Source organism: Pantherophis guttatus, chromosome 3 (genome assembly GCF_059756535.1).
Source record: "Pantherophis guttatus breed Tessera chromosome 3, ASM5975653v1, whole genome shotgun sequence".
Classification (NCBI taxonomy): Eukaryota; Metazoa; Chordata; class Lepidosauria; order Squamata; family Colubridae; genus Pantherophis; species Pantherophis guttatus.
The window spans coordinates 174727040-174753491 of record NC_142065.1 but is presented as its reverse complement, the minus strand read 5'-3'; the positions used below and the strand labels follow the sequence as shown (position 1 = coordinate 174753491).

The window sequence follows — 26452 nt, the reverse complement described above, 5'->3', positions numbered from 1 at the left end:
ATGCACACCCACACCCACACCCATACCCACACAATGGCTGTAAGGAGTCTTTATTAAGACTTTTGAGCCTGAATTGGTATTCCCCAGCAATTCGCTGTGCCAACACCAACTCAACCCCAATGAGTTCCACAGGCTACTCAAATGAAGCGAACACTAGTCCTCAAGGCAAAGGCAAGTTCAGTCCACTAGACAAAAGCAAGTTTCCTAGGCAAAAAAAAGTCCATAGGCAAAGGCAAGGCAATGCAAAGGCAAATCCACAAGGCAAGGCAAGGCTAGGCCAAAGGGCAAAGGCAAGGCCATAGTTGAAAGACACAATCTGAAGCTGTGTGAAGGCAACACACAGCAAGGAAATGAATATATTGTTCCTAGCATTGTTGCCATTTGTCTGCTGTGCCAAATAGTCAGCTTCTTGTGCAGCCCATCAAGAGGGGTGAGACTGCCTCCTCACAAGTAATCAGGCTGACCTTCACTGTTCCTGCTTTTTTCTTTCCCCTATGTATTCTTGGATTGGGAACAGAAGGCAGTTCGTCTTCCTCATCACTGACCAACTGCAACTGTGTGCTTTCCCCACAGGACCACCTCAGGGCTGTCTTGCAGCAGCTGTGCTTTAGTCAAATCACTCTCATATGGCTGCTTGGAACCATTGACCAACTCTCCTCCTGACGTGCCTGAGACTGGCTCATCCTCCTCTGAATTGACATCTGGAGAGATATCTGAGGAAGCATCCAAGGGAGTCATCACATTTTGGGGGGAGGGGGGATTGGAAGTATGTGGGTTTTGTACTGTCCAAGGACTGGATGTACCATAGCATAGCAGATCTATTCAAAATACTGTATTGGAACACATACCTTCCCTAACAACTGGCTACTGCTCTGGTTAGTTCCACATTTCTGTTTTGTCAGCTTATGTCAATACATAAATGTCTTTAATACTCAGTGTTCTGAGTCTTCCGGTTTGCTGTTTGTCGCTGCCAGACGTTCCTTTGGGATTGTCAGCTTCCATCGCCTGTCAGAGCCGCCTTCACAACGGAATGGCGGCTCGAAAAAACTCCGTTTCCATGAGGAAACGGAGATAGAGCCGGCAGGGGTGGGTAGAACTCTCTGCGGAGTCCCAAAAGTTTTTCCTTTACTTTTGGGACGGAGCGGATGAGATGCCCCGTATCCCCAGCCGCCGCTCCGGGCTTTGGGAGACCTCTGCTGATGCAGAGCCAGGCGTCAAAAGCAAGCCTGCAAATTTAACAGACTACTCAAAGAAAATGTGAGCTGGACCTGTAATACTGAACCGCAAGTATTTTACTGATTTTTAAAAAAAATTACTTAAGAGAGAGGAGGAAAAGAAAGAGGGAAAAAAGCCTTTTAAAATGGCGTCGGCTGGAGGAGAGGCTGAAAGGGAAAGTCCTTCCGTTTTTTATTACTACAATGTAGCGGAATAAATACCACTGGCTACATTTGTAGACAAAACTTCGCTCCTGTGTCTTTTTCTCCTTTTTTTTTCCCTTGGAGACCTGATATTGTTGTTGATTGGAAAGAAGTCTTTCTTGCTTTTTTTTTTTTTTTTTTTTAACAAAGCCTGTCTGGGCGGAAATATGGCACTGAGACTCATAAAGTCAGACAAACAAGAAGGGGGGGGATTCCCCCACTAACAACTTAAAGGAACAAGTCTTAACTCTTCAGTCTCAGAAACCTGATTTTAATATAATAGAATTTTTTATAGAGGAGATTGAAAGAAGGGAGGAGATTGTGAACCAGCAACTTGAAAAATTTAAGCAGGAAATTAAAGAATTGGTGAAATCTAAGTTTGATTTTTTGGAGCTCTATATGGAATATAATTATAATGTCACTCGGGTGGTTGTTTTTTACTTTTATACATATAAGAAGATATTTACTACTGATGGGGGCAGATATGATTGAAGATCCTGAATAAACTGTTGCACCAGCAAGCTATGTTACCCGATTATGGATGTTGTTTCTACCAATCCAGTGGAAAGACCTCAAAGAAGATACTATATGGATTATAAATTTAAAGTCATTGTCTTTTCTTTTTTTTTATTTAGATATAATGGAAAATATAGACATATATTTTTAAGTAGTGTGGGCAGTGAATCAAAGATATTAAGAAATGTTGTGTATGGTAATTTTGTATGATAGTGGGTGAATAAGCTAGTTAGTAGATTGATTAGTCTAAGAAAAGGGATTTTTAAGTGATATATTTAGGGGAGTGGAGGAAATGGATAGAGTGGAATAAATGTTAAACTAGATTTTATGGGGAAGGCCGCTTTGAAATGTTATAGTAATATATATAGAAGATTAAATGTTAAAGTAGGACTTATCGTATAGTTAAGTGGAGAAGTTATTCTATAATGTTATAGTATAATGTCTTTTTTTTTCCTTTCTTTTCTTTTTTCAGAAATGTATGGATAAAGGGGGATGTTATAATATTAATAATATTTTTAGTAAGTAAAGGTCAATATTTAGAGGAGGCAGTAAGTAATCTGTTATGAATTAGGTTTTTTTTTGTTATGAAGAAGTCACAGGGGGTGATGGGTGGGGAGGGGGGGTTAGGGAGGGGGAGGGGGAGGGGGAAAAAAGGGGGAAAATTTGTATTTGAAAACTTTTTCAATAAAAAAAAAATACTCAGTGTTCTAAAGACAGCCTTGTTAAGCAAATGTGGTACTCATAAAGTAGCTGTTATGATTGTTAAGTGAGTGCCCTGGTTATTAAGTGAACCAACAGTTTGCTATGATTTCCAGGTGATTCAAGGCTAAGTAAATAAGCAGCAGATAGGGAAAGAATATAAATCAAAAGACAGTTTGTTGGAAAGAAAATTTGCCTGGGTAATTTTGCTTTCAACAGGAACATGCAGAAGAATAGTCAAAATCCAATCCAAAGAGTCATGCCAGGTTTGTCATTCAGTCAGAAAGTCAGAGTTGGAGGTTTTGTTTTTACATGAGCAAAATACATAGGAACAACACACCAAAGGATGAGATCAGATTATTGTTTCCAACAGTGGAACATGGATCAGCACTACATCTTAAATCAGACTGCAGCCAGTTACATTTAATTAATCTTTCATCCAGACTAAACAAGGAATAGTTTTAGATCCGGTAAACTCAAATCTCCTTTCTTTAGCACCTTTGTATAATTTGCATTTAATTCTCATTTTTTCCCTTGCCATATCATCTTAAAAATATTTATTTTGCTCTTGTTTAAATGGAATATCATAAATACCAGTAATGTCTGCAATAAGAACATCTTTCATAAACCATTCAGCTTAATTGCAGAAATCCTATCCAACAAAGATAATTGCAATTTATTCCACCTGAATAAATCTGTTTTGATATCATCCCGAATGGTCACTTAATTATTTTGAAACAACTTGGTATTTATGTTTCTCAGTGTCACGCCAAGATATCTGACTTTTTTTCCAGCATAAAACCTTTCATCAAAGTATAACGGTGTTTAACAGTCATGTTCTTAACCAACATCCCTGTTTTCTGTTTATTATAAAACAAGCTAAATTTCAAAGCCATTCAAAACTAAGCCATTAACAATACCTCCCAATTTATACATTTCATTTTTTTAATTCTCACACCCATTATTTTTTCATTGTCTAATATCTCTGTTCAAAACTTGCAAGACCAAAATAAAGAACAAATGAGACAAGGGGCATAGTTGCCTTGTGCCCTTTTGGATCTCACATGGCTTGATTAAATGAAAAAGTAACTTTACAACCAATCCTTGCATTTACAATCGGTAGCTTTCCTTTGCTTTACCAAATTATGGGGATTATAAATGAGGGAATTGGTCTTAAATTCTTGGTCTTCCTTAAATGCAGTTGTCAAGAGAATATATGGGGTTCCAGTGTGAGCTGGGGTTGCACAAGAACGAATCAGAATGAAATCCAGACATGCTGTTTGAAAGGGAAATAATTTATTTGGGAGCATAAAGATAGTTTTCAAAGGTAGCTACAAAATGGGGATAGAGAGGTTAGAAATATATATAGGGAAGTTGGTCTTTGGGGCTGGGTGTAGGGTGGGAGTGGCTACGTTTCTTCTATGATGTTTAATTTGCTGAATGTGTAACTCTGATGGGGAAAATATTGTAATTAACTTTCCCCATGTTTGTACATCTTTCTTTGATGTATGGCATTAAGTTTAGGCAAGTCAGGTTGGTCTTGTTAGCATCTGTGGTGATTACCAAGAAGAGGGTTACTAAGAATTCAGGCAGGCAGTTCTCTCTTAGTTTTGACCAGCAGGTTCTTGTTTCCACATGTGGGACCGAACCTTCTCACCTGGAGGGGCTTCTGTTGCATAGATTGGGTGAGGTGGTTGGAATTCAGAACTGAACCTAAAGTGGCTTCCTTTCTTCAGTGACCAGTGATCCGACAAGAAACAGAGTAACTGTGAAAAAAAGTTAATTGACAAGTTCTAGAACTGGTTTGGGTTGTTTTCCCAGCCTCAAAATCTGGTAAATTACTGCCTTGGATATCAGCCTGTTGCTCCAGGGTTCAGGAAAATCTTAGGTGGAGGAAATGTCTGCCCTACCTTACCAGAACATAAAGTGCTTGCCTTCTTTATGTTGTAATTCCACATGTCCTATATTCCCTGTTGGCAAAGTACCTGTGAAAGATTCAGGTGCCAAAATCCAAAGAGTTCCCAAAAAGGTGAATTTACAATGTAAGGGACGGAAGATTTTAGATTTAACTAGCTGATACCTGGAGTTGCCCGGGTATTTATTTATCCCAATCTTGTATTAGACAGGAAAAGGAATGAATTATATCTTTAATGTCAAATCAAAGCAATTTTATTTACAGGGTTTTAAAAGTTTAAGCACGGTATACAAATCATAAAGTAAAATATTATTCAAATTGAGTATAATATTAATTTAACACATAACTTGAGTATAAGCAACACTTTTAGTTTTACCTCCAGGAGCAAGAATAAATAAATTCTGTGGTGACCCCACCCTTGAACAAGTAACATAAAGTTATCTGTGGGAGAAACATGGTAATCTCAAATCCACTCCACAGTACTTAATAGGGTGAGATTCAAGGTGCTGGTAATCACCTATAAAGCCCTACATGGCTTAGGCCCGGGGTATTTGGCGGACCATCTGCGGCCAGCGACAGCTCCCCATTGGCTGGTGCATTCCCACAGGGAGGGCCTCCTTGAGATGCCGTCGGCCAGACAATGTCAGCTGGCGACCCTTAGGGAGCGGGCCTTCTCTGTGGGCGCACCTACCCTGTGGAATCAGCTCTCCCTGAGGCTCCGGGTGGCGCTTGACCTTCGCTCTTTCTGCCGTGGCCTTAAAACATGGCTATTCTGCCTGGCCGGCTGGGACTGAAGGAGTTTTACAGGGGATTTTAAAGGTTTGTATAGTTTTATACTTTTATTGGGTATTTTTAAAGGAAGGAATGGATTTTATGTGTTTTATTGTTGTGAGCCGCTCTGAGTCCTTTTGGAGATAGGGCAGCATATAAGTCCAAATAATAAATAAATAATAGACTGACCCTGTGACTTATTGTGATTGAGAATGCAAGTCACAATTTTTTTCCAAAAATTTTTCAATTTTTTTCCAGAGAGTAAGTCATCTGTGTACAAAGTTTGGCTGAAATTGCTTGAGCCATTCCAGAGTTATGCTGGAACTCACACACACACACACACACACACACACACACACACACACCGAGGGGTGTTAGGTTAGGAGTATCTTACCCCCACAGTATTTTTTTCCAGAGAATAAGTCATCTGTGTACCAAGTTTGGTTGAAATTGCTAGAGCCATTTCAGAGTTATGCTGGATCATATATACATACATATATACATACATATATACATACTCCTCCATTACAGGGAGGAGTCATAAGATGAGGGTGTGGCTAACTGATGAAGACAAATAAGTCAGAAATAGATCTATTTTAGTCTCCCTTAAGTCTTACAACAGACAGCAAAATGCTGGTTAATGTCTGATAAAGCCTAGGAAATAGTAAATTGGGATTTCACTGAAATATGGCTATATAAACATCTTGATTTATGTAGGAAAAACCCTGGCTAAAACAATAATACACATATAGACCTACGAAAAAAGAACAAAATAAATATTTGACCATTACAGAGAGGAGTCATAAGATGAGGGTGGCTAATGGATGAAGACAAATAAGTCAGAAATAGATCTATTTTAGTCTCCCTTAAGTCTTACAACAGACAGCAAAATGCTGGTTAATGTCTGATAAAGCCTAGAAAATAGTGAATTGGGATTTCATTGAACTACGGCTATATAAACATCTTGATTTACGTAGGAAAAACCCTGTCTAAAACAATAATACATACATACATACATACATACATACATACATACATACATACATACATAAATAAATAAATACATACATACAGTACATACAAAGGTCCTTTTTTATATATATAGATTGAACTTTTTAAACTAACCACAGGTGGTTCTTGAGCCTTATTAGATTTAATTATATATTTATACAGGGTTAAGATTAAGCTATTAGGCTAGCATGTCACTCCCAGATGGAGGGCATTGTCCCAGATACCAGACACCCACACATAGTGAATGTAAATAACAGTGGCAAAATCCAGCCTGATAATCTCTTAAGCTATTAATATAGTAAATATAGCAAGTATAGTAATTAGTAAGTTTTAGTAAGTATAGTAATTAGGAAGTATTAAAAAGTATTTAACATTTTCCCATTTCTTAATAAATTTCCAGAATGAGATTTTGCAAAGCTGGGAGGATACATCACAATAATAAATAAATAAATAAATAAATAAATAAATAAATAAATAAATAAATAAATAAATACATACATACATACATACATACATACATACATACATACATACATACATACATGAAAATGTATTTATTTGTTGCCCGCATTTCTTCCAGAGCCAAACATATATGACCAGTGCCAAGTGGGCAGAGTCTAGAAACAGCAGCCCCAGACAAAATGGTGTGATGCTGGCTGGGTGAAGTTTTGTCCAGATTTGGTCCACTATCCAGGTTGCCTTGACTCTTTCTTTGATGTATGGGTTAAGTTTGGGCAACTTGTTTGTGAATTTAATGAAATTTGTGTAGAGGATTTTCCTTGTTTGCTATTATTTGTGCAGGTTAATTGGTTTAGCCTGGCCATCAATTACAAGAAGAAATGGATTAGTGATTTTTGCAACATGGTTTTCTAGTTTTGGTAACTTGTGAGTCATGTAAATGATCAAAAGGAGGATCAGAGACAGTACAATAAATTTAATTTTGAATTAAAATTCTCATCACATGGTGGCAAATATCTATAGCTTGGGTGTAGGATGAGGGTGGAAGTTTATTCTCAGCTTGTGGACTGGTTTCCAGATGTTTCATTACCAGGCTAAGATATTTTTTTTTAGTATTTTTTTTAAATTTTTTAAGACAAACAAACATTTAATACATCAATCCTCCCTTCCCTATGACATCTCGGTGTTATCTTCTAGGCTTCTTCTCCATCGTCCATAAGTTTCTTCTATCTTCATCTTCATCCAAACCATTCTAACATTTCATTGCTAAATCAATATTGTAACCATCATTTACAAATAACTATGGTATCAGTCATTTATATCTCTTTTCCAACCAACTATAAAAATAATTCCATGTTTTAAAATATTCCAATTCCTTCTTATCTTTAATCATCAGAGTTAATCTATTCATTTCTGCACAATCTAAAAAAAATTATTACTTCTTCCAAAGGTATTTTCTCTGATTTCCAGTTTTGAGCATACACAATTCTTGCAACTGTTATTACATGCTACATGCTATTACAAGCTAAGATCTTAATGGAGGTGAAATACTTGCTATGAGATTTAGTCTTTCTCTTTAGAACTGGATGCAGTGGTAGTTGAAATTAGGGCTTTTATTTTTGCTTCCTCTAATTGGTCTTGTAACTTTCTACTGTTGCCCTTAATTCATGATGTCTTCATTCTACTTTAGCTTTCCATAAATTAAAGCCTTCCTGTAGTTTAGGGCTCCCCAATCTCCAGGCTGCAGCCCACTAGTGGGCCACAGTCTGTTTGGTATGAACGTTTACCTATTCGGGTAGGTTCCTAACTGTTGCTAATTCCCATTTTTCCAACATTATCTAGCCAAGGAGCTCATTCACTAAGCTTTGACTGCTCTTATCCCAGTCATTGAAATTTCCAGGGTACAAGCACTGTCCCTCCAATCATAAGTTTCCTTCTGCCTCTTGCCTTCTGAAGCTCTACAGTTAAATGCATAAAATTTTAGGGATGGATGATGATGTTAAATCTCAAATACGGGTCATTAACTCATTGGAAAACTCATTAAAAAAAAAAAACCAGGGAAAACTGACTTACAGTTGCTAACATGGTTTCTTTTTGAATGACAAATAATCAGATTGACCCAAAGTCACTAAAGACATACTGCAAATCAGGAGAGTTGGTTGGATTTTGTATCTGTCTTCAAAGCTGGAGGAGAGCCTGCTTGGTGAAACAAGAATACCTTATGAAAGGAGAATTATAAAATGAGACTGTCTTCAACGTTTTCAAAAACTATTTTACTCGTAGCTATATCAATGACTTATTCCCATTTTATTTTTATTTTTTTATTTTTGTTTTGATTTATATGCCACCCTTCTCCGGAGACTCAGGGCGGCTTACAATGCGTTAAGCAATAGCCTTCATACTTTTGTATATTTTATACAAAGTCAGCTTATTGCCCCCACAAACCGGGTCCTCATTTTACCTACCTTAGAAAGGATGGAAGGCTGAGTCAACCTTGAGCCTGGTGAGAATTGAACTCGCAGTAATTTCAGGCAGCTGGAAGCTAAATACTACCTTTAACAGTAGCATTAATCTGCTGCACCACTCAGGCTCCTATTATTGTCACCATTCTATTTCAACAAGCCATTCTATTTTCTACAAGCCTTCTATCTACAGTGTATCTTTAAAGCCCTTGATCATTATAGCACTTTATATCTTCACCCTATATTTCTATAAGCTCTTGCTACTCCTCTCCATAGGTTTCTTCTTTGTTCTTACAAAGTTCAGCCTGTCTTCTACCTATTGCACTAGTTTCCTTCTCTCCCTGTTGTGCTCCCTCTACTTTTCTGTTTATTTATTTATTACATTTGTGTTCCACCTCACTCTTCTAGAAGTTGGACTCTCACCTTGAAGCACTTCTCACTCCCTTACTTTCTTTTCTCCTGACTGCTGCTCCAGCCCTGGGGAAAAAATCCTCTTTCTTCTGAGTGATAAGAACTTTGAGTCTGTCCAGCTCAAAGCTGAGAGAGGGAAGAAAATGCTTCTCAAACCCCAATTTTCTCATTTGGGGTGCTATCTTGGATTAGGGAGAGTGGTATGCTGGTAAATGTTGAACAACTGGCTTGCAAAATTCTTCAGAATGTAATATATGATTCTAGTGAGCTGGTAGGAGCTGTGTAGCTCCTACCAGCTGTGTAGGAGCTGGTAGGAGCTGTGGCCAGTGGGATGCTGAAGCATCCCACTGGCCACAGCTATGTCCTCTTCTCTTTTTTGTCTTCTTAGACTGAGATAAGAGATGTTTGAGGGTCACACAGCCAAGGTGTGTTATGTCAGTGAGGTGTCAGCAAGAAAGCAGAAGAAAAGCAAAATCGTAACTTTGAATGCTGAATCTTAATATTGTTGTGCCTTAGACCAGGCTTGCTATTCTAGTTACTATTGGTCCTTCAGCTATTTCTAAACTGAAAGTTTGGACATTCCAAGACTGTACAAATTTTCAGAAGAATGAAACATTTTAATCAAAGCTTAACCCAAGTGCCCTTCTGAAATAATACTGTAAAGTAAATTAGGCACTCTGATTGTATATATAGAGAGCAAAGGAACTTCTTTATTTTGCTTCAAGCCCATAAAAATGAACTATCTTCATGATCCATGATGGTTTCCATGCTTGGAAAAGGAGGGGTCCTCAATGCCACTAATGAAATACATCCATGAGGCAGATTGAGTGCAATCTTCACAGGCCTGCTTATTTTTGACGGTACCCCATGGGTTTTTGTATATGTATATGAGAGAAAATTTTATCATAATTTTACTTACAGCAGAAAAATAGTATCTATAATTATCATTCTGATACAACAATACTTCAAAAAGTTATATAACATTGTTCACTGAATAGTCCATAAAAAGAAAATTATACATTCCAATTAAAAATATTGCATTTAGGAAGTACGTATGGATATGGATTATGACAGGAAATTTCATTAATCTATAGCAAAATATGTAAAGACTAATCATCAGAGGTGGGCTTCAGCAGGTTCTGACCAGTTCTGGAGAACCGGTAGCAGAAATTTTGAGCAGTTCAGAGAACCGGTAGTAAAAATTCTGACTGGCTCCGCCCCCATCTATTCTCTGCCTCCCAAGTCCCAGCTGATTGGGAGGAAATGGGGCTTTTGCAGTATTCTTCCCCTGGATTGGGGAGGGAATGGAGATTTTACAGTATCCTTCCCCTGCCATGCCCACCAAGCTATGCCCATCAAGCCATGCCACGCCCATCAAGCCACACTCACAGAACCGGTAGTAAAAATTTTTGAAACCCACCACTGCTAAACATCTTTCTTATTTTTATCAAATCGCTCTAATAAAGCTCTAAGTATATTTCCGGGTCGTTTCTGGTGTCTGTCTCGAAGATTTTCAAGTGCAATCTTTGCCTGTTAAATACAAAAGAAGAAAGCAGTATAAAGTCAATACTTGTTGTGATCCAAGTCACCTAGGCAATGGAGTCACCTAGACAATGGTGTTAAGTTGGGTGAATGAGGACGCAGCAAGCCAGAGTAGTCAGTGACAACAGCTCTTTATTGTATAGTGAGAATCCAGCAACTAACCCAGGGAGCCAGCTCCCTTTATATACCTTGCAGCTGTAGTGGTCAGCCAATCAGCTGAAGGTCAGTTAATTCGAACTTCCCGCCAAACAAACCTATTTACACAACACTGCTCCCCTCCCAGAAGTCACTTGGGGTGTTATTTGCATACAACGTCTCTCAGGTGACTAGGGCGTGTGAGAGTCCTAGTTGACCTGCGCAGTTCAGTTGGAGGGGCAGCGTCGAGCAGGTCGGAGGGACTTTCTGTTTCTCCCTGCTCCGCCAATGAGGCCTCCGGGACTTCCTTGTGGGCGGCGACTTCTCCGGCAGTTTGGACTACCTCGATGGGGTGGCGCTGGATACCAGAATCCTCAGCTAAGTTCTCCGCTCTACCCGGGCTTGTAGTTTGTGTTTCTGGTTGGTAGTCATGGTCAGAGATTGGTTTGTCGAATCTGTCGTCGGTGTTTGCGGTTACTCATTTTCTCAGTTGGTCAATGTGTCTGCGCCAAACTCTCCCATCCCCCATGTCTACCCTGTATGATTTGGGCCCTGTGATTTCTGTAATGGTCCCTGCCTCCCAGAGTGGGCCCTGTCCATAGTTTCTGGCGTGTACCGGTGTTCCTATGGTAAACTCTCTAAGCTTCCTCTCCCCTCCCCCTTGAAAGCTTCTGGGGCGTAATTGGGATTAAGCCTGTCTAGTACTCCTCGGAGTTTCCGCCCCATTAACAACTCTGCCGGGCTTCGGCCTGTGGCTGTACAGGGTGTGGAGTGCTGTGCTGTTAGGAATTTGTCTACCCTTTCCTGCCAATCTCCGGGGCTTAAACGTGACCTCACAAATCTCTCAACCTGACCGTTACTAGCCGGATGAAATGGGGCCGAAAGGACATGTCTGATCCCTAGTCCCGCTAAGTAACCCTCGAATTGTGTCGCGGTGAATTGTGGCCCGTTATCTGACACTAGGATGTCCGGCAACCCATGGGTGGCGAATAATTGTCTTAGCTCCCTGATGGTTGCGTCGGTGGTAGTGGCCTTCATTAGCTTGATCTCCAACCATTTGGAGAATGCATCTACAACGACCATGAAGGTCTGTCCGTGAAATGGGCCAGCAAAGTCAATGTGTATCCTGGACCAGGGTCCCTGGGTGCCGTTGGTGGATCTGATCTGGACTCTTGGCAGGGCTGGCATCTCCCCACCTACTTGGTAATGTCTGTATCCATGCTGGGCCACCAGACGTAGCTCCTGGCTAGCCCCTTCATTCTTACAATCCCAGGGTGCCCCTCATGCAACAATGTTAAAACTTTTTCCCGTAGGCGCAAGGGAATAACAACCCGATCGCCCCATAGCAAACAACCCCCTTGCATTGTTAATTCGTCCCGTTTTCCCGCAAACTGTTTAAATTCTCCGCTCCCAATCTTTTCCAGCCACCCCCTCATGACCCAACTAGCGACTGTCCGGATCACGTGGTCTTTGGTTGAGGCTCTCGCAACCTCAGCTGATGTTATGGGCCCGGAGTCCAAAACGTCTATCAGCAAGATGGGGATGCTGGGTGTGGGGTCTTCTAGGCTGTCGGGTAGTGGGCATCGGCTGAGTGCGTCCGCGTTGCCCATGTCTGCCCCTGGTCGATGTACCAGGCGATAGGAGTATGCTGCGAGGAAGATGGCCCAGCGTGTCATCCTGGGCGATAGTGCTGCCGGTGTTGGCTGATCTCCCGTGAGGAGACCCAGGAGCGGTCGATGGTCGGTGATTAGCTCAAAGTCTCTCCCGAACAATTACTCGTGGAATTTCTTTACTCCCGAAACGGCAGTGAGGGCCTCCTTGTCGAGCTGACTATAATTTCGCTTGGCGCTTGACAGAGTTCGGAAGTAGTATGCGATGGGCGCTTCTAGGCCATTCGGGAGTCTATGGCTCAGGATGGCTCCCACCCCGAATGGGGACGCGTCACATGCTAGAACAAGGGGAAGCGTTGCGTTGTACTGGATTAGAAAACTCTCAGCTGATAGTAGTTTTTTAATGCCGGCGAATGCCCTGTCTTCAGCCTTCCCCCATTTCCAAATGGCTTTCTTAGTTAACAGTCTATATAAGGGTTCTGCCACTGTTGCCTTGTCTTTAAGGAAGATGGCATAAAAGTTTAATAGTCCCAGGAAGGCCTGTAATTCTGCCTTATCTTTGGGGGTGGGTGCTTCTTTGATTGCTCTGATCTTGCTCTCTGTGGGGTGTATGCCGGTGCCATCTACCCTGTATCCTAGGAATTCGACTGAGGGGACTGCAATCATGCATTTGTTTCTTTTTACTCTGAGTCCCGCGTCCCTGAATTTCCTTAGGACCTCCCTCAGCCTTTCCCTTAGCTGATGCTCATTGTCGGCGGTAATGAGCACGTCGTCAAAATAGGGCAGAAAATGAAGCATTATTTTACTTAACATCCAATCCATAATAGAATTTCTCACTTTATCCAATAAAACAGGAGAATAAACCACTTCTTAATATGCAAAAAGCAGGGGTCCCCAACCCTTGGTCTGTGGACCAGCACTGGGCTACAGCATGCCAGAAACTGAGCCACACAAACAAGCGAAGCTCCGTCCCTGGGATGCAGGCAGCATGCGAAACTATGACCCCTCTGGTCCATGGAAAACCCTCCATGGAACCAGTCCCTGGTGCCCAAAAGGCTGGAGCCACTGTGCTAAAAGGCATCTTCCAATAGGTCAGGGGTCAGCAACCTTAAACACTCAAAGGGCCACTTGGACCCGTTTCCTACAGAAAAAAACACACCAGGAGCCACAAAACCTGGGTAGGTGTGGCCAACTCGATTTCACTCACTCTCACCCAGTCATATGTCCCCCCCCCAACCATGCCTACCCAGCCACAAAACCATTCTCTATGTCTCTCTCCCCCTCTTTCTGTATGTCTGTGTCTGTCCCTCTCCCTGTCTTCCCTTCTCTCTCCCTGTGTCTTTCTCCTTCTGTATCTCTCTCTCCCTCTCTTCCCCTCTCACCTCCTCTATGTATCACTCTGTATGTGTCTCTCTGTGTCTCTCTGTGTATCACTCTGTGTGTGTGTCTCTCTCTCTCTCTGTGTATGTTTGTGTGTGTGTGTGTGTGTGTGTGTCTCTCCCCCCCTCCCTTCACCCCCCCATCTCATAACTCCCTGGCCTGGAGCAAAGCGCAGCGAAGGTGTGGACGGGGTGGGAGGCCGCTCGCTTAAGGAGGGTCTTAACAGGACATGGCATTTTCCAGGGCAATTCCCTTTCACCTCTATTTTTTATACTCTCAATGCTACCACTGACAATCATTTTGAAGAAGATGAACTGTGGATACGAACTTGCAAAGAAAGGACTGAAAATCTCGCACTTGATGTACATGGATGATTTGAAGCTGTTTGGTAAAACAAAAGCTGAACTGAATTTATTAATTAAAAACACAAAAGAATTCAGCCAAGACATTGGTATGCAGTTTGGAATTGACAAATGTGCAACAATAGCAACCAAAGCAGGCAAGATTATAGAAGAGGTTGGAATAGAACTAGAGAATGAAGAAATGATAAAGGCAGTAAAATCAGAAGAAGGCTACAAATACTTGAGAATTTTAGAAGCCTCTGACTTAATGCATAATAAAGTCAAGGAATTAACTTCAGCCAAGTACATTCAGCGAATTCGTAAGATATTAATGTCCAAATTGAGTGGAGGAAACATCATAAAAGCCATAAATACCTGGGCTATACCTGTGATTAGATACTCTGCAGGAATAATTGACTGGACCCAGATGGAGTTAGACAATTTGGACAGAAAAACAAGGAAGCTTATGACAATGAATCATGCCTTGCACCCTAAAAGTGATGTTGACTGATTATATTTACCAAGAGCAGAGGGTGGTCGAGGACTCCTACAAGTAAAGCAGACTGTGGAAGAAGAAAAATGCAGCTTGAATGATTACATCCAGAAAAGTGAAGAACCAATGATTAAGGAAGTAAATAAAGGAGGCCTTTTAAAGACAACTAAAACAAAAGCAGAATATAAGAAAGAAGTAATTGAGCAGCAAGCTGAAAATTGGAAACACAAAGCTCTGCATGGCCAATACTTGAAAAGTATTGAAGGCAAAGCTGACCAGAAACTAACTTGGAACTGGTTAAGATCAGGAGTACTGAAAAAAGAAACAGAAAGCTTTATTTTGGCAGCTCAAGAACAAGCCCTAGCCACAAATTGCATGCAGGCAAAAATTCAACATGTTACCACCAACAACAAATGCCACCTCTGCAATGAGAAAGATGAGACAGTCGACCACCTGATCAGTGGGTGCAGCAAAATTTCACAAACTGACTACCATGACCATGTTGCTAAGATCATTCACTGGAAATTGTGCCAGAAGTTTGGATTTGAGTACAGCAAAAACCACTGGGAACATCAGGTTGAGAAAGTTTTAGAGAATGAGAAACTCAAGATCTTGTGGGACTTTAGGATTCAGACTGACAGGCACTTGGTCCACAACACACCTGACATAACAATAGTTGAAAAGAAAAAAGTATGGTTCATTGACATTGCAATACCTGGTGATGCACGGATAAGCAGCAAGAAAAAATCACAAAGTACCGGGATTTGCAAATTGAAGTTGAGCGACTGTGGAAAAAGAAATTGTGTGTTGTCCCGATTGTAATTGGAACCCTTGGAGCAATACCCAAAGGGCTACCCCGCTATTTAGAAATTCTAAATTTGCCGGACTTGAACATTTTGACTCTACAAAAAACCACCTTATTTGGAACAGCTTACATCCTCCAACGATACCTTAATAGTTCCTAGGTCCTTGGTTAGGACTCGAGCTGCTGAGCTATTAACCAGCCTCAAAGGCTGTGAATCTCACTAAAGATTAACTAATAATAATAATAATAATAATAATAATAATAATAATAATAGAAATAGTAATAATAGTAACAACAACTCTCAGCTTCAGAGGCACAGGAGACCTGCTTAAATGTTTCAGATAAAAATTAAACTCATAGTAGAAGCAGCAGTCATGAACCTTGCCTTCTACCATCCCACCTACAAACACTTTCAAACAATAGGTTGTCCTGTTACCCTGTATTTACTCTCAAAAAAGTTTGCCTATTATTTCACTGGAGTTAACTTTCTTGTTCTGTGTCCTATATCCTGGGAATGTAAAGAATTAGCATGACCTTCTTGTATGCGAGCCTCCTTTAATACTGTGGTATTTCCTTTGACTTAACTTCTCAAGGATCAATGTACCTCATAAGATTTAAGTTGCCACTTTCCTGTTCTTCTTTGTTCTTCCTATGCAAGCATATATCATCTGCAAATTTCATAAACATATATTTACATTACAATCCTAGTTATGAATAAATGTTTTAAAGTGTCCCAACATGAAGCCATATCCTGCAACACCCTTTCAAAACATTGAATGTTTTTTGAAAAAGGTTTTCATGCCAGTTTGGATTCATCTAATCTAATCAGTGCTTTACTGATACTCATAATGTGATGGGTTATGTCTTCGGAGAGCAAGATTTCCAACCAAGGAATTTCCATAGTTTCTCAGGAAAGTGACCACCCATAAAATAGGATAATGTTAATCTGGCAAGATTTCTTGAAAAATTCATATTCACTTCTAGTAAACACTGCATTACTTCCAGGTTACTTAGTGATTTATAACTTTATAAACTGTTTTAGAGCCTTCCCAGATCTACCCAGGTGTTTCTATTCCTTCCTTTTAAAGATAGTAATAACATTTGTCTTTCTCCATCAACCAGCACCATTCATATTTCAGCAGGCATACAGTAATTATCCAAGTACCTATATTTAGTAGACATTGGGGTGAACAAATGGAAGTAGGCTTAGCAGAGGTATTGGGGGTGAGGAGGGCTGAAGCGGGTGAAATGATGAAGGAAGCACTGCAGTATTGTAATGCATGATCCACTCATTTTGGACGCACGTTTTGAAAGGAAAGCCAGAAGAGAAATAAAGAAATTTATAAGACCTGGATAATTTAATAAGTTTTTTTTTCTTAGATTATTCCTCTATTTGTATAAACCAAAAGTGGATTTGGATTGATTTTCCTGTATGTCTAGATAGTCCATCAGGAACACATGCACTCAGAATTTCTCATATTTTAAGCTGCCTTCTCTTAATCATAATGCATTGCATTGTATTAACTAAGTATACAAAAATATGTGATGCAACTTCCAAATTTATTTTTGCTTTAGATTATTTCTCCCCCTACTTTCATGATTACCTGTGGCAATTTCAGTGAGAGAATGGATTGATGAATTCATGTTATATTTAAAATATATAAGAACTACCCAGGGGTGGGTTCTACTTACCTTTATTACCGATTCGCAATGGGGCATTGCACAGAAGCGTTCTAATGATGTTGGGGTCGGTGGGCAAAGCCTCCCTCTGGTTTTACTACTGGTTCTATAGAACCGATCCAAACCAGAGGCAACCCACCACTGGCACTACCTCTTTGTATACCTTGAAACTAAAGCATGCGTATTTAAAAGATTGCTTTGAGTGAAAAATGCCCTTACTTTTTCAGCCAGTTCCTTGGCTGTTATATTTGGGTCATAAGGGATGGGTTCTCCAATATAGGTGCACAATTTGACTGGAAGCCCTCCGTATATAGGAAGGATAAGGAATCGAAAATATTCATACAGCCATTTCATTAGCCCTGAAGAAGAAATCAAATGGAAGACAAAATTAATTCGCAATGATGTAGAAATCCCTATTCACTTCTTTTTCTTTTTTTTTTAAAGTTACATTGCATCTTCTAAATGGAGAAATAAATGCCCATGAATTCAGAGTTATGAAAAATTATTCTGGGGTTGGAATATTCTTGCATAATCAAATAATATACGCAGAATAGTTGGAGTGCTCTGTTCCTATTCCAGCCAGGGGCAGATATGGACATAATGAAGACAAGCTTGGTAAATATCCTGTCAAGTGCAGGGATGGTTTCCCTTTCTATATCAGTAGTTCTTGACTTATAACCATTTGTTTAACAACTGAATGTTACAACAGTGCTGAAAAAGTAACTTATGACTAGTCCTCACTCTTCAAGAAGTGTTGTAATGTGCCCGTGGTCACTTGATAAAAATTTGGATACTTGGCAACGAGGCTGCATTTATAACAATGTAAGTCATATTATCTCATTTACAACTTTTCCAGCGGGTTTTCAACAAGCAAAGTCAATGGGGAAGCCAGATTCCCTTATCAACCACATTTTTGCTTAATGATTGGGATGATTCACTTAATGACTACTATTTCATTCTCAAACCCGATCGGCAATGACTAAGGCGAGAGCTGCGGTGGCAGGCAACAACTTTATTAACACACTTAGTCAGTCAACAACCTGCGTTTGACAGCTCCCTTTTATACGAGCTGTCAATGCGGCCAACCAAAGAACAGCTGAACCATTCATGCTGGTTGCTGCGGGGAAATAGCTAGCGGCAGGCTCAATATGCAACAACTACACCCTAAAAGGTCATAAAAATGTGTGCAATTCAGTCAATGACTGGATCACTTAGCAATGGAAGCTCTAGTCCCAATTGTGATCATATGTCTGGACCGACTATATGATTAGGAGTTTGGATCAGTTTGAGTCATGGAAGTGTGGTTGTAAATAGACCTCCCAGAAAAAGAAGGGATGTCCATTAATAGCTTATTTCATAAAACACAATTAAATTTAGAGGGTAAGAAAACCTAGAAGAAATTGTTTAAAACATTCTGAAAGTCTCCACCTGAGTAAATTAATACTAAGTGAAGGAAATTTCTTTTGCAGTTTCTAAAATTCTGTACTTACTTCTAATGCTAACATTAAAGACACTTTACTAAAATCAGCCTAATTTTTGCTTTCTTGAATTTACCTAGATGAGTATGTGTGACTGGACAGCTAATATTCCATAATTATTACCAGAGCCTATGTTGTATAGTATTATATATATAACATTATATATACTTTATGTAGAATTCTGTCCCCAGGGCTCATGCTAGAATAGAGTAGAGAAGAAGGTACCAGAATTGTATCTGAGTCTCAAACAGGTGATGAATAGCCTTATTTATCTTTTTCATCCAATCGGATTGTTAGCTGCCTTTTACCTAATATGAAGTATACTATCATGTTGTCATGCCAAAATAAAATTTAATTATTTAAAGAGTTAGATTTTTCTCTTGGAGAGACAAAGGAAAAGGAGAATCATTCTATTTGCTTCAGGACATAAAATGCTTTGCCCATTTGGACTACTTCATCGATACAAAAAGTAATGTTTACATGTGCTTTATTCAGTTTTGAGTCACTTCATCTCTCCATTGATTCACAGTAACTGCAACTGTAGGCAATAATCTAAGAAACGTGGCAGGGTGAATTTCTTAAAGCAAGTTAGGGAACTAGGTTTACTAAAAATATATAAGAGCTGTAAAAAAATGTTTGAGAAAATAATTTTTAAGGGATAGACAATGAATCATAACAGGAGTTTAGAAACAGCTTACTTGTTTTTCCAACTGTTCTATAAGCTTCACGGACATTTTGCGTAAACATGGGGATGATTGGCTAAACAGAGAGAGGGAGAAATATAGAAACTGGTATAAATTGGGAAAGCGTTTCAATTTGTTTTGGGACTTTTAACAAAATTAATTCAAGTCCATTTGCCTTTTGAACATTTGTTTACTGCTTCGTGCCCTTTGAAAACAAGGGCTAATATAAAGTATAACTGTTACTACAACCAATTCTATGCTGTCCCTCGTAAAACATTAACCAGAAGACTTTCATCACAGAATCTGCAATAACAATGTCATCTGAGAGTTGATTTGAAAATAATATAACCCCTTTGTTGTGTCTTAATTTTCTAGTTCCTGAAGCTCAGCATATTTTTCATTTTTTGTACTTTCATTTTCATCATTGCTTCATTGGTGCCTTGAAAGGAAGGAAAGCAGTTCACTTGGTTTTAAGGATGAAATGAAAAGGTGACATTGTTTTGCTTCCACCAGAACTTGGAGTAGCTGGCAAACTTTTCAGCCTTTTGCAAATGCCAGTAAATACAGATATAAGAATCACTTTCCTTTGCAACATTAACCTTTTTACTGAGATTACTCTAATCCTGTCTTTCTTAAGTCTGTTCTCTCCCCTTACCTAGCTGTATTCTGTTTATCTGCTTTCCTATTTGTCAATTGTCCCATTAGATTTTTATTATCTTTATTATATACTGTACATGACTTAGTAAGAAAGAGAAAAATATATTTCTAGTTCTTTGCCATCAATTTGGTGATTGCCTGAATACATGCTCACCATGCTAACTTATTTTTTTTTCTAAAGGTAAAAATAATGGTTTCCCTTGTCCAGTTTGTCTGATTCTAAAGGACAGGCTCATCTCTGTTTATTAGCCAAGGGAGCCAGCATTATCTGAAGATATTTCCATGGCCAGGTGGCTAGCATGACTATACACTGAGGTACATGGAATTCTGTTATCTTCCCACCGAAGTGGTACCTATTTGTCTACTCACATTCGCATGCTTCTGAACCACTTTCTTCAATCTTACAATCTGTGTGAGTAATCGATTTCAGTCCATGTTATTCTTAGTAATTGTACCTAGATGTCTGAAATAACATTACCTTTTATGATCTTGTTTAAGCTTATTGTTACATTCCTCTCTAGGATAAATATGTTTTTCTTCTGGAGTGCCCCGCCCATCTTTATCTTTTATTGACTCCAAAAAAACCCCCAAACTATCCATCACCTTTACTAATGTACTATCAGTTAAAAGTTCTGTAAGCGTGCAGGTTGGCATTACTTTTGTTTTCTTAATATCTAGAAATAACTTTGAATTTTTTTTTACTTTGATTTTTATTTTCTTCATAAAGTCTCTCTAATAAAACTTTTTTATTTTGAGTTCAGATGAATTGACATCTAATATTGAGTCTAGTAATCTGATTTTGCCATTCTTGTAATCCACTTGTTATAAAGGTTAAAGCGGTAATTTGTCTGTCCATTCACCTATCAGCTCCTATTTCTATTTCTTTCCTATTCTGCATCATTCCATTTATATAAAGTCAGTTCTTAGAATAGTTTCTTGTTTATTGAAAAGACCTGCCCACCCCCCCCCCCAGGAGAATAATCAAGTGTTCTGATACTCCCGTTCTATTCACCTTAATACATCCTCAGGACATGATCCACTTTGTTGAAATTAATGGAACAGAAATAAACTGTCTTACATGCTCCTGTTCTCACTTTTGAAACTTAAAACAGTTCAATGATTATTTTCTCTCTTTCTGGTGCTTTCATATTTGACAGGTATTGTTTCTTGTATCTCACTTTTTAATAGAATGATTTTCTGTTTATTTTCTGTAGAATTTCTGTTTAAGTCACTAGAGTATGCCTGGTGATATGAGACACTGGGAAATTAATATATTAAATGTGAAATCTTGTTCACTTTATGTTTTAATCTCAAACCTGGAATATACAGGTACTGCATTCCTCATTAATTTATCAATTGTTCAAAGTTATGACAGTGCTGAAAAAAAATACAGCCCAAAAATACTCTGTCGTTTACAACTTTCCTAGTGTGAAGGTCACATAATTGCCATTGCAGTCAGTTTGTATTGCCCTGTGCCTGACCTGGTTTTTTAAAAAAACAAAAACAAATAAAAGCTATTGTCTAACTATGAACATGGAAATTTAATCACTTAAGGATATTCATATAGGAGCTCTTGGAACATCATCCTTAACATGAGCAATAGATCACTTACCACTTGTGTTTCTAAAGCCACTTGAGCAAAACCTATGCCAGTTCCCCAGACTGTGTTGTAATATTCATCACTAAAGTTTGCTTCTCTTAGTCCACCAGGTGAAATTCCTAATAAATCGCCTTTCTTGAGAATTTCAACACAGTTTACTTTTGTGCCTTTTGCGCAACCCACTACATCCAAAGCCAGTTTTATTCCTGTTTTTTTTAAAAAAAAACCACAGAGAAAATCATGTTACATAATGTTACATAAAAGCATTATATGGCTGTAACCATAATGTTGTATAATATGGCATAATAACCATCGTGACAATTATTGTGATTTCTGCCTTTTCCCCCTAAGCATTCTGCGGGCTTTAAGGAACATACCTTTTCTGAATGTTGCAGTGTAGCCAGGAATGGGTTGAACCAGTGGTGGGTTGCTCCTGGTTCAGTCCGGTTCTATAGAACTGATAGTAAAACTGGCAGGAGGCTCCGTCCACCCGCCCATTGTTATCATGGGTGATCTGTGCATGCTCCCGCTGCGAACCGGTAGTAAAGGTAAGTGGAACCCACCCCTGGGTTGAACCCAAAAACGGTCTCATTCTTTCCATTTCCACATTGTATCCCTCAGGTCAGAGTGAATTTTGCAGTTATTGCTTTCAATGGGATTTATGGCTATTGCTTTCTTTCCTGGGTTTAGCAGGAAATTTAGACACCTTCATATTAATTAAAAAACCAACAAACAAACCAATCAATGGCAGCAAGTCATTATCTGGAAGTCAATTTGCAGGGTTTCGGCTGTTAGATGCCTTATCTTATTATAGCTCCAATGAATAAACTGAGATAAAAAATCTCAGGAGGCTGAATCTTGAGACAAATAAGTATGAAAGGAATTGAGAAAGACGTTCAGTATATCCTAAATAGAATCAACTCTCTAATATAATGTAATTGATTATTTATTTAACCATGGTGTCTGGGTGCATTGGATTTTTGGTTACTAAAGTGCTTGAAAATTCACATTCCCCAAGCTGGACTCCGCTTTTTATTTTTCTCCTTTCAAAGAGATTCAAAGAAAAAAAAATCAATCAGCAAACTTTTCTCTCACTATTTAATGCATAGTTTTATGAAAAAAAGGGCTGTACTCAGGAATTCATTTAAACATCCTTGCTGGGTTCCTTTACTCACTAAGGCAACTCACTATGTAACAGTGAATTGTGTGTATGTCATATTCTAATGGGGAACTCTGAAATTTTTTTTGCTAAAAGTGCCTATTGTGAAGACGTATTTCATGGTGCATGTTCTTCAGTTCAAGTCCAATGTATGGCATTTTGATGTATTAGTATGTGACACTTTGTAAATTCATTCTACTATATCTTAGGGAAGATTTGTTTTTAGTACAAGTGATTTTCTTCTTAGATTTTGGAACTCTGACTTTGGTTAAACCTGTCTCTTTGCAGAAGTATATCTGGCATGTTTAATAGGATCTAAATCAGAGTTGAAATTCAATTTTTTTTACTACCGGTTCTGTGGGCGTGGCTGGTGTGGCTTGGTGGGCGTGGCGGGGAAGGATACTGTAAAATCTCCATTCCCTCCCCACTCCTTTAGGAAGAAATTGCAAAATCTCCATTCCTACCCCACTCTGGGGCCAGCCAGAGGTGGTATTTGCCGGTTCTCTGAACTACTCAAAATTTCCACTACCAGTTTTCCAGAACCTGTCAGAACCTGCTGAATAGCACCCCTGATCTAAATAGCCATTTTCTGAGCAGCAAATGAAACGCAAATGGGCTATGGATATAGTGACCCTATGTCTATTATTAAAAAGGATAGTCCCTTATTTTGGAAAGCTCTCTTTTAGATTTAGTTGATTTAATTATATATTTACTTGGTTTTGCTTTTGAATTTTCCTTCTAAAGCAAAGTTATGAATATAAATAATATTTTCACAAATCCTAATGAAGGATTTTTACCCTCCCCCCCTTTAATCTGGCTTGCCCACTTTTCAGGTTTGTCCTTTATTTTTTCCAAGGAAATATAGTCACTGTAGCTATAAATGTCTTTATGGATCTTAAATTGCACAAACAAAACACTTGCTTTAAAACATCTTGCATCTATTTTATGGCATGCTTTAGGCTTTTAGCAAGGGAAATGAACTTTTAGAATACTTAAAGTACCACTAAAGGCAATGCCCTAATTAAATTAAAATTAAAATGTAATTAAAAGTTAGCATATTTACCTGGTACTAAATACAGGCCATAATGAATCGCGGAGTGGACTAGTCTCCCAGTTTTTGCATAAAAACAAGCTACAAATAAGGCAAAGTCTATAGCAATAGCTCCATGGTAATAAACAATTATCCCTGCTCCTTCAGGTAGATTCTCCATACCAATGATCTCATGACCTAAAAAGGCAAAATTTTAGCAATAAGTAAAGAAATAACAGCTCAACTCTTAAATATGGAAAATATTAATGTAAAGATTAAAAACCAGCATAAAAGATACAATGTACTACTCTTAAACAAGGCAATTCCCAGACATAAGAAAACCCTGCCAACGTGATCAACATCTCTCCAAGGAATCCTGGGAGTTGGGCTCTGATTATATGGGACAGTTGAATGCTACATTAATCTCTGGGAATATCTGTCAACAACAAATGAGCCTGGGAACACAGGTTGAGTTCAAGCATAAGCCTAAACAGGGATGTCAAACTCAATATAAATCAAATAAAAAAAAAAAAAAAAGCCCTGCGGGCCACATCCAACTCATGGGGGGCTTAATTCAGCTTGTGGGGCAGCTGTGGAAATGGCAAAGGACCAGCCTGCAGTGCCTCTGCCAGAAAAAATGGAGCTTGGGAGGGCCGTGCACAGCCCCCCCCGGGCCCCGTTTTTGGCCTGGACAGCTTCCTGCAGTCTTTTGCCCAGTGGTGAAATTTAGCTGGATCTATCCAGATCATGCAATCCGATAGTGCCGGCGGTGGGAGATTCCGCCCACCTGCCTGGATGTCATCACGTCTGTGCATGTGTGGAGGAGGTGCATGTGCATGCTCACATTTGCTATCTGGTAGCGAAGGTAAGTGAATTTCACCCTTGCCTCTGCCAATGAAAATAGAGGCCAGGAAGGCCCGTGCATCCAGGCCAAAAATGGGGCCCCCGGGACCACACGTAGCCCTCTCAAGCTCAATTTTTGCTGGCAGAGGGCTTCAGCAGGCCATTCATGCTGAAAATGAGGCTAGCAGGTTTCAGCAGGCCGTCTAGGCCAAAAACGGGCTTGGGAGGGCACATGCATCCCCCCAGGCTCCATTTTCACTAGCAGAGAGCCAGCAAAGCAAACTAAAAGCAAAACAAAACAAAAGGAGAAATGTTTCCCCTTTTGCATTTGAGCATCCAAGAAGGGGCAGGAAAGAAGAAAAGGAAAGAAGAAAAAAAAGAAAAAGAAGGAAAGATGGGAAGAGAACAAGGAAGGAAAAAGAAGGAAAGAGTGGGAAGGAAGAAGAAAGGAGAAGATGGAAGGAAGGGAGGGAGGGAGGGAGGGAGGGAGGGAGGGAGGAAGGAAGGAAGGAAGGAAGGAAGGAAGGAAGGAAGGAAGGAAGGAAGGAAAGAAGGAAAGTCCTGCCTTAGCACTTGGCCACCAGCAGCAAGGCTCCACTGGAGGACAAGGGTTTGGCGCTTTCCCTGATCTTGCCTTCCTTCCCTGGAGACAATGGATCTCCACAGTGCCACCTGGGCCACCACAGTTGCCTGCAACATAAGTGATATCGAACTGGCCATGCTCACACCAGCCACGCCCACATTCCCCCCCCCAAAGTCAAAGACAACCCTGATGTGGCCCTCAATGAAATCGAGTTTGACACCCCTGACCTAAACTGTGGTGATAAGTGAAAATGTGTCATTGCGTGACCTCATTTATTGCATCATAGGCTGACAGCCTTTTGCAAAATGGCCAACTCCCATCTAAGATGATAGCAAATGGGAAACTTTCCGTCTGATTAGTTTTGCACAGCACATTTCCAAATAGAGTCTCTCAAATTTATTTATTTTTTACTTCTCCTAAGTAGAATCCAAAATAGTAGCTGAGCAGTGTCTTACCATGTTTCCTGCTATTCATATTAGACCATGGACCCCAGTGAAGTGATAGGTTTCTCTCTGGCATGTCCTTGGGGATTTGAGAGCTTGATTTTATGATCCTCCTTGCTTCTATCTTAGGCTCAAGTGGCAACAGGATGCATGGATGGGTGGGAGATAAAAGGCTGATTTGGGGAGGTAATCGCTTTCTCAGTTTGGGAGGGACATGAACATGGTACCTGCTGTCTTTTTTTTTTTTTTTAATTTTTAAAAATTTGTTTAAAAGTACAAACAAGACAAAACGAGTAACAACAAAACATACAAAACATGTAAACAAAGAGTTCGAGTATACATTTTGTCAAAGGTATCGCAACTGTAATACATGTTCTTATTTGTCTTTTGACTCTTCCTTGTTTGGAGACTAGAGATCTTTTTTGATACCCCCATTCTTCACAATTATTTCCTGTTCTCTAACTTCTCCTATTAGGAAAGGTTACTGAGACCATTGTTGTAGCATAATACCAGAACACCCTAGATGAAGCAGGTTATCGGAGTTCCTCTTAGTCTGAGAAGAACTGACTCATTCATTCTTCAGGCCTGAGCATGAGATGGAGACAGCATTGGTCACTCTTCTGCATTAGCTTTGTCAGGACCTGAAAAGAAGTAGTGCCTTTCTCCAATACTTTAGACTTAGAATTTAGATGATCTTTAAGACCACTGTGCATCACTATCCCTGACTGTTAAGAAATGCTATTAATCTCTTGACATTTGACAATCTGGATGGAAGAAAACAGGAATACTACAAAATGCCAGTTTCAATGTTGCAGTTCAATAGCATGAC

At 39.5% G+C, this 26452-nt stretch overlaps 1 protein-coding gene across 1 annotated transcript in view; it reads right to left on the bottom strand.

Annotated features, from left to right (window-relative positions):
- Nucleotides 1-10583: 10583 nt before the first annotated feature.
- The window catches only part of LOC117672412 (DGAT1/2-independent enzyme synthesizing storage lipids-like), a 54527-nt gene continuing 38658 nt past the window's right edge, over nucleotides 10584-26452 (bottom strand). Inside the window, exons 2-6 of the mRNA XM_034429045.2 lie at nucleotides 23788-23952; nucleotides 21578-21771; nucleotides 19324-19384; nucleotides 17367-17506; nucleotides 10584-10691 (exon numbers count right to left, since the gene is read on the bottom strand). Of these exons, the coding sequence (XP_034284936.2) occupies nucleotides 10587-10691; nucleotides 17367-17506; nucleotides 19324-19384; nucleotides 21578-21771; nucleotides 23788-23952 (665 nt within the window). The 3' untranslated portion in view covers nucleotides 10584-10586. The remainder of the gene's footprint in view (nucleotides 10692-17366; nucleotides 17507-19323; nucleotides 19385-21577; nucleotides 21772-23787; nucleotides 23953-26452) is intronic.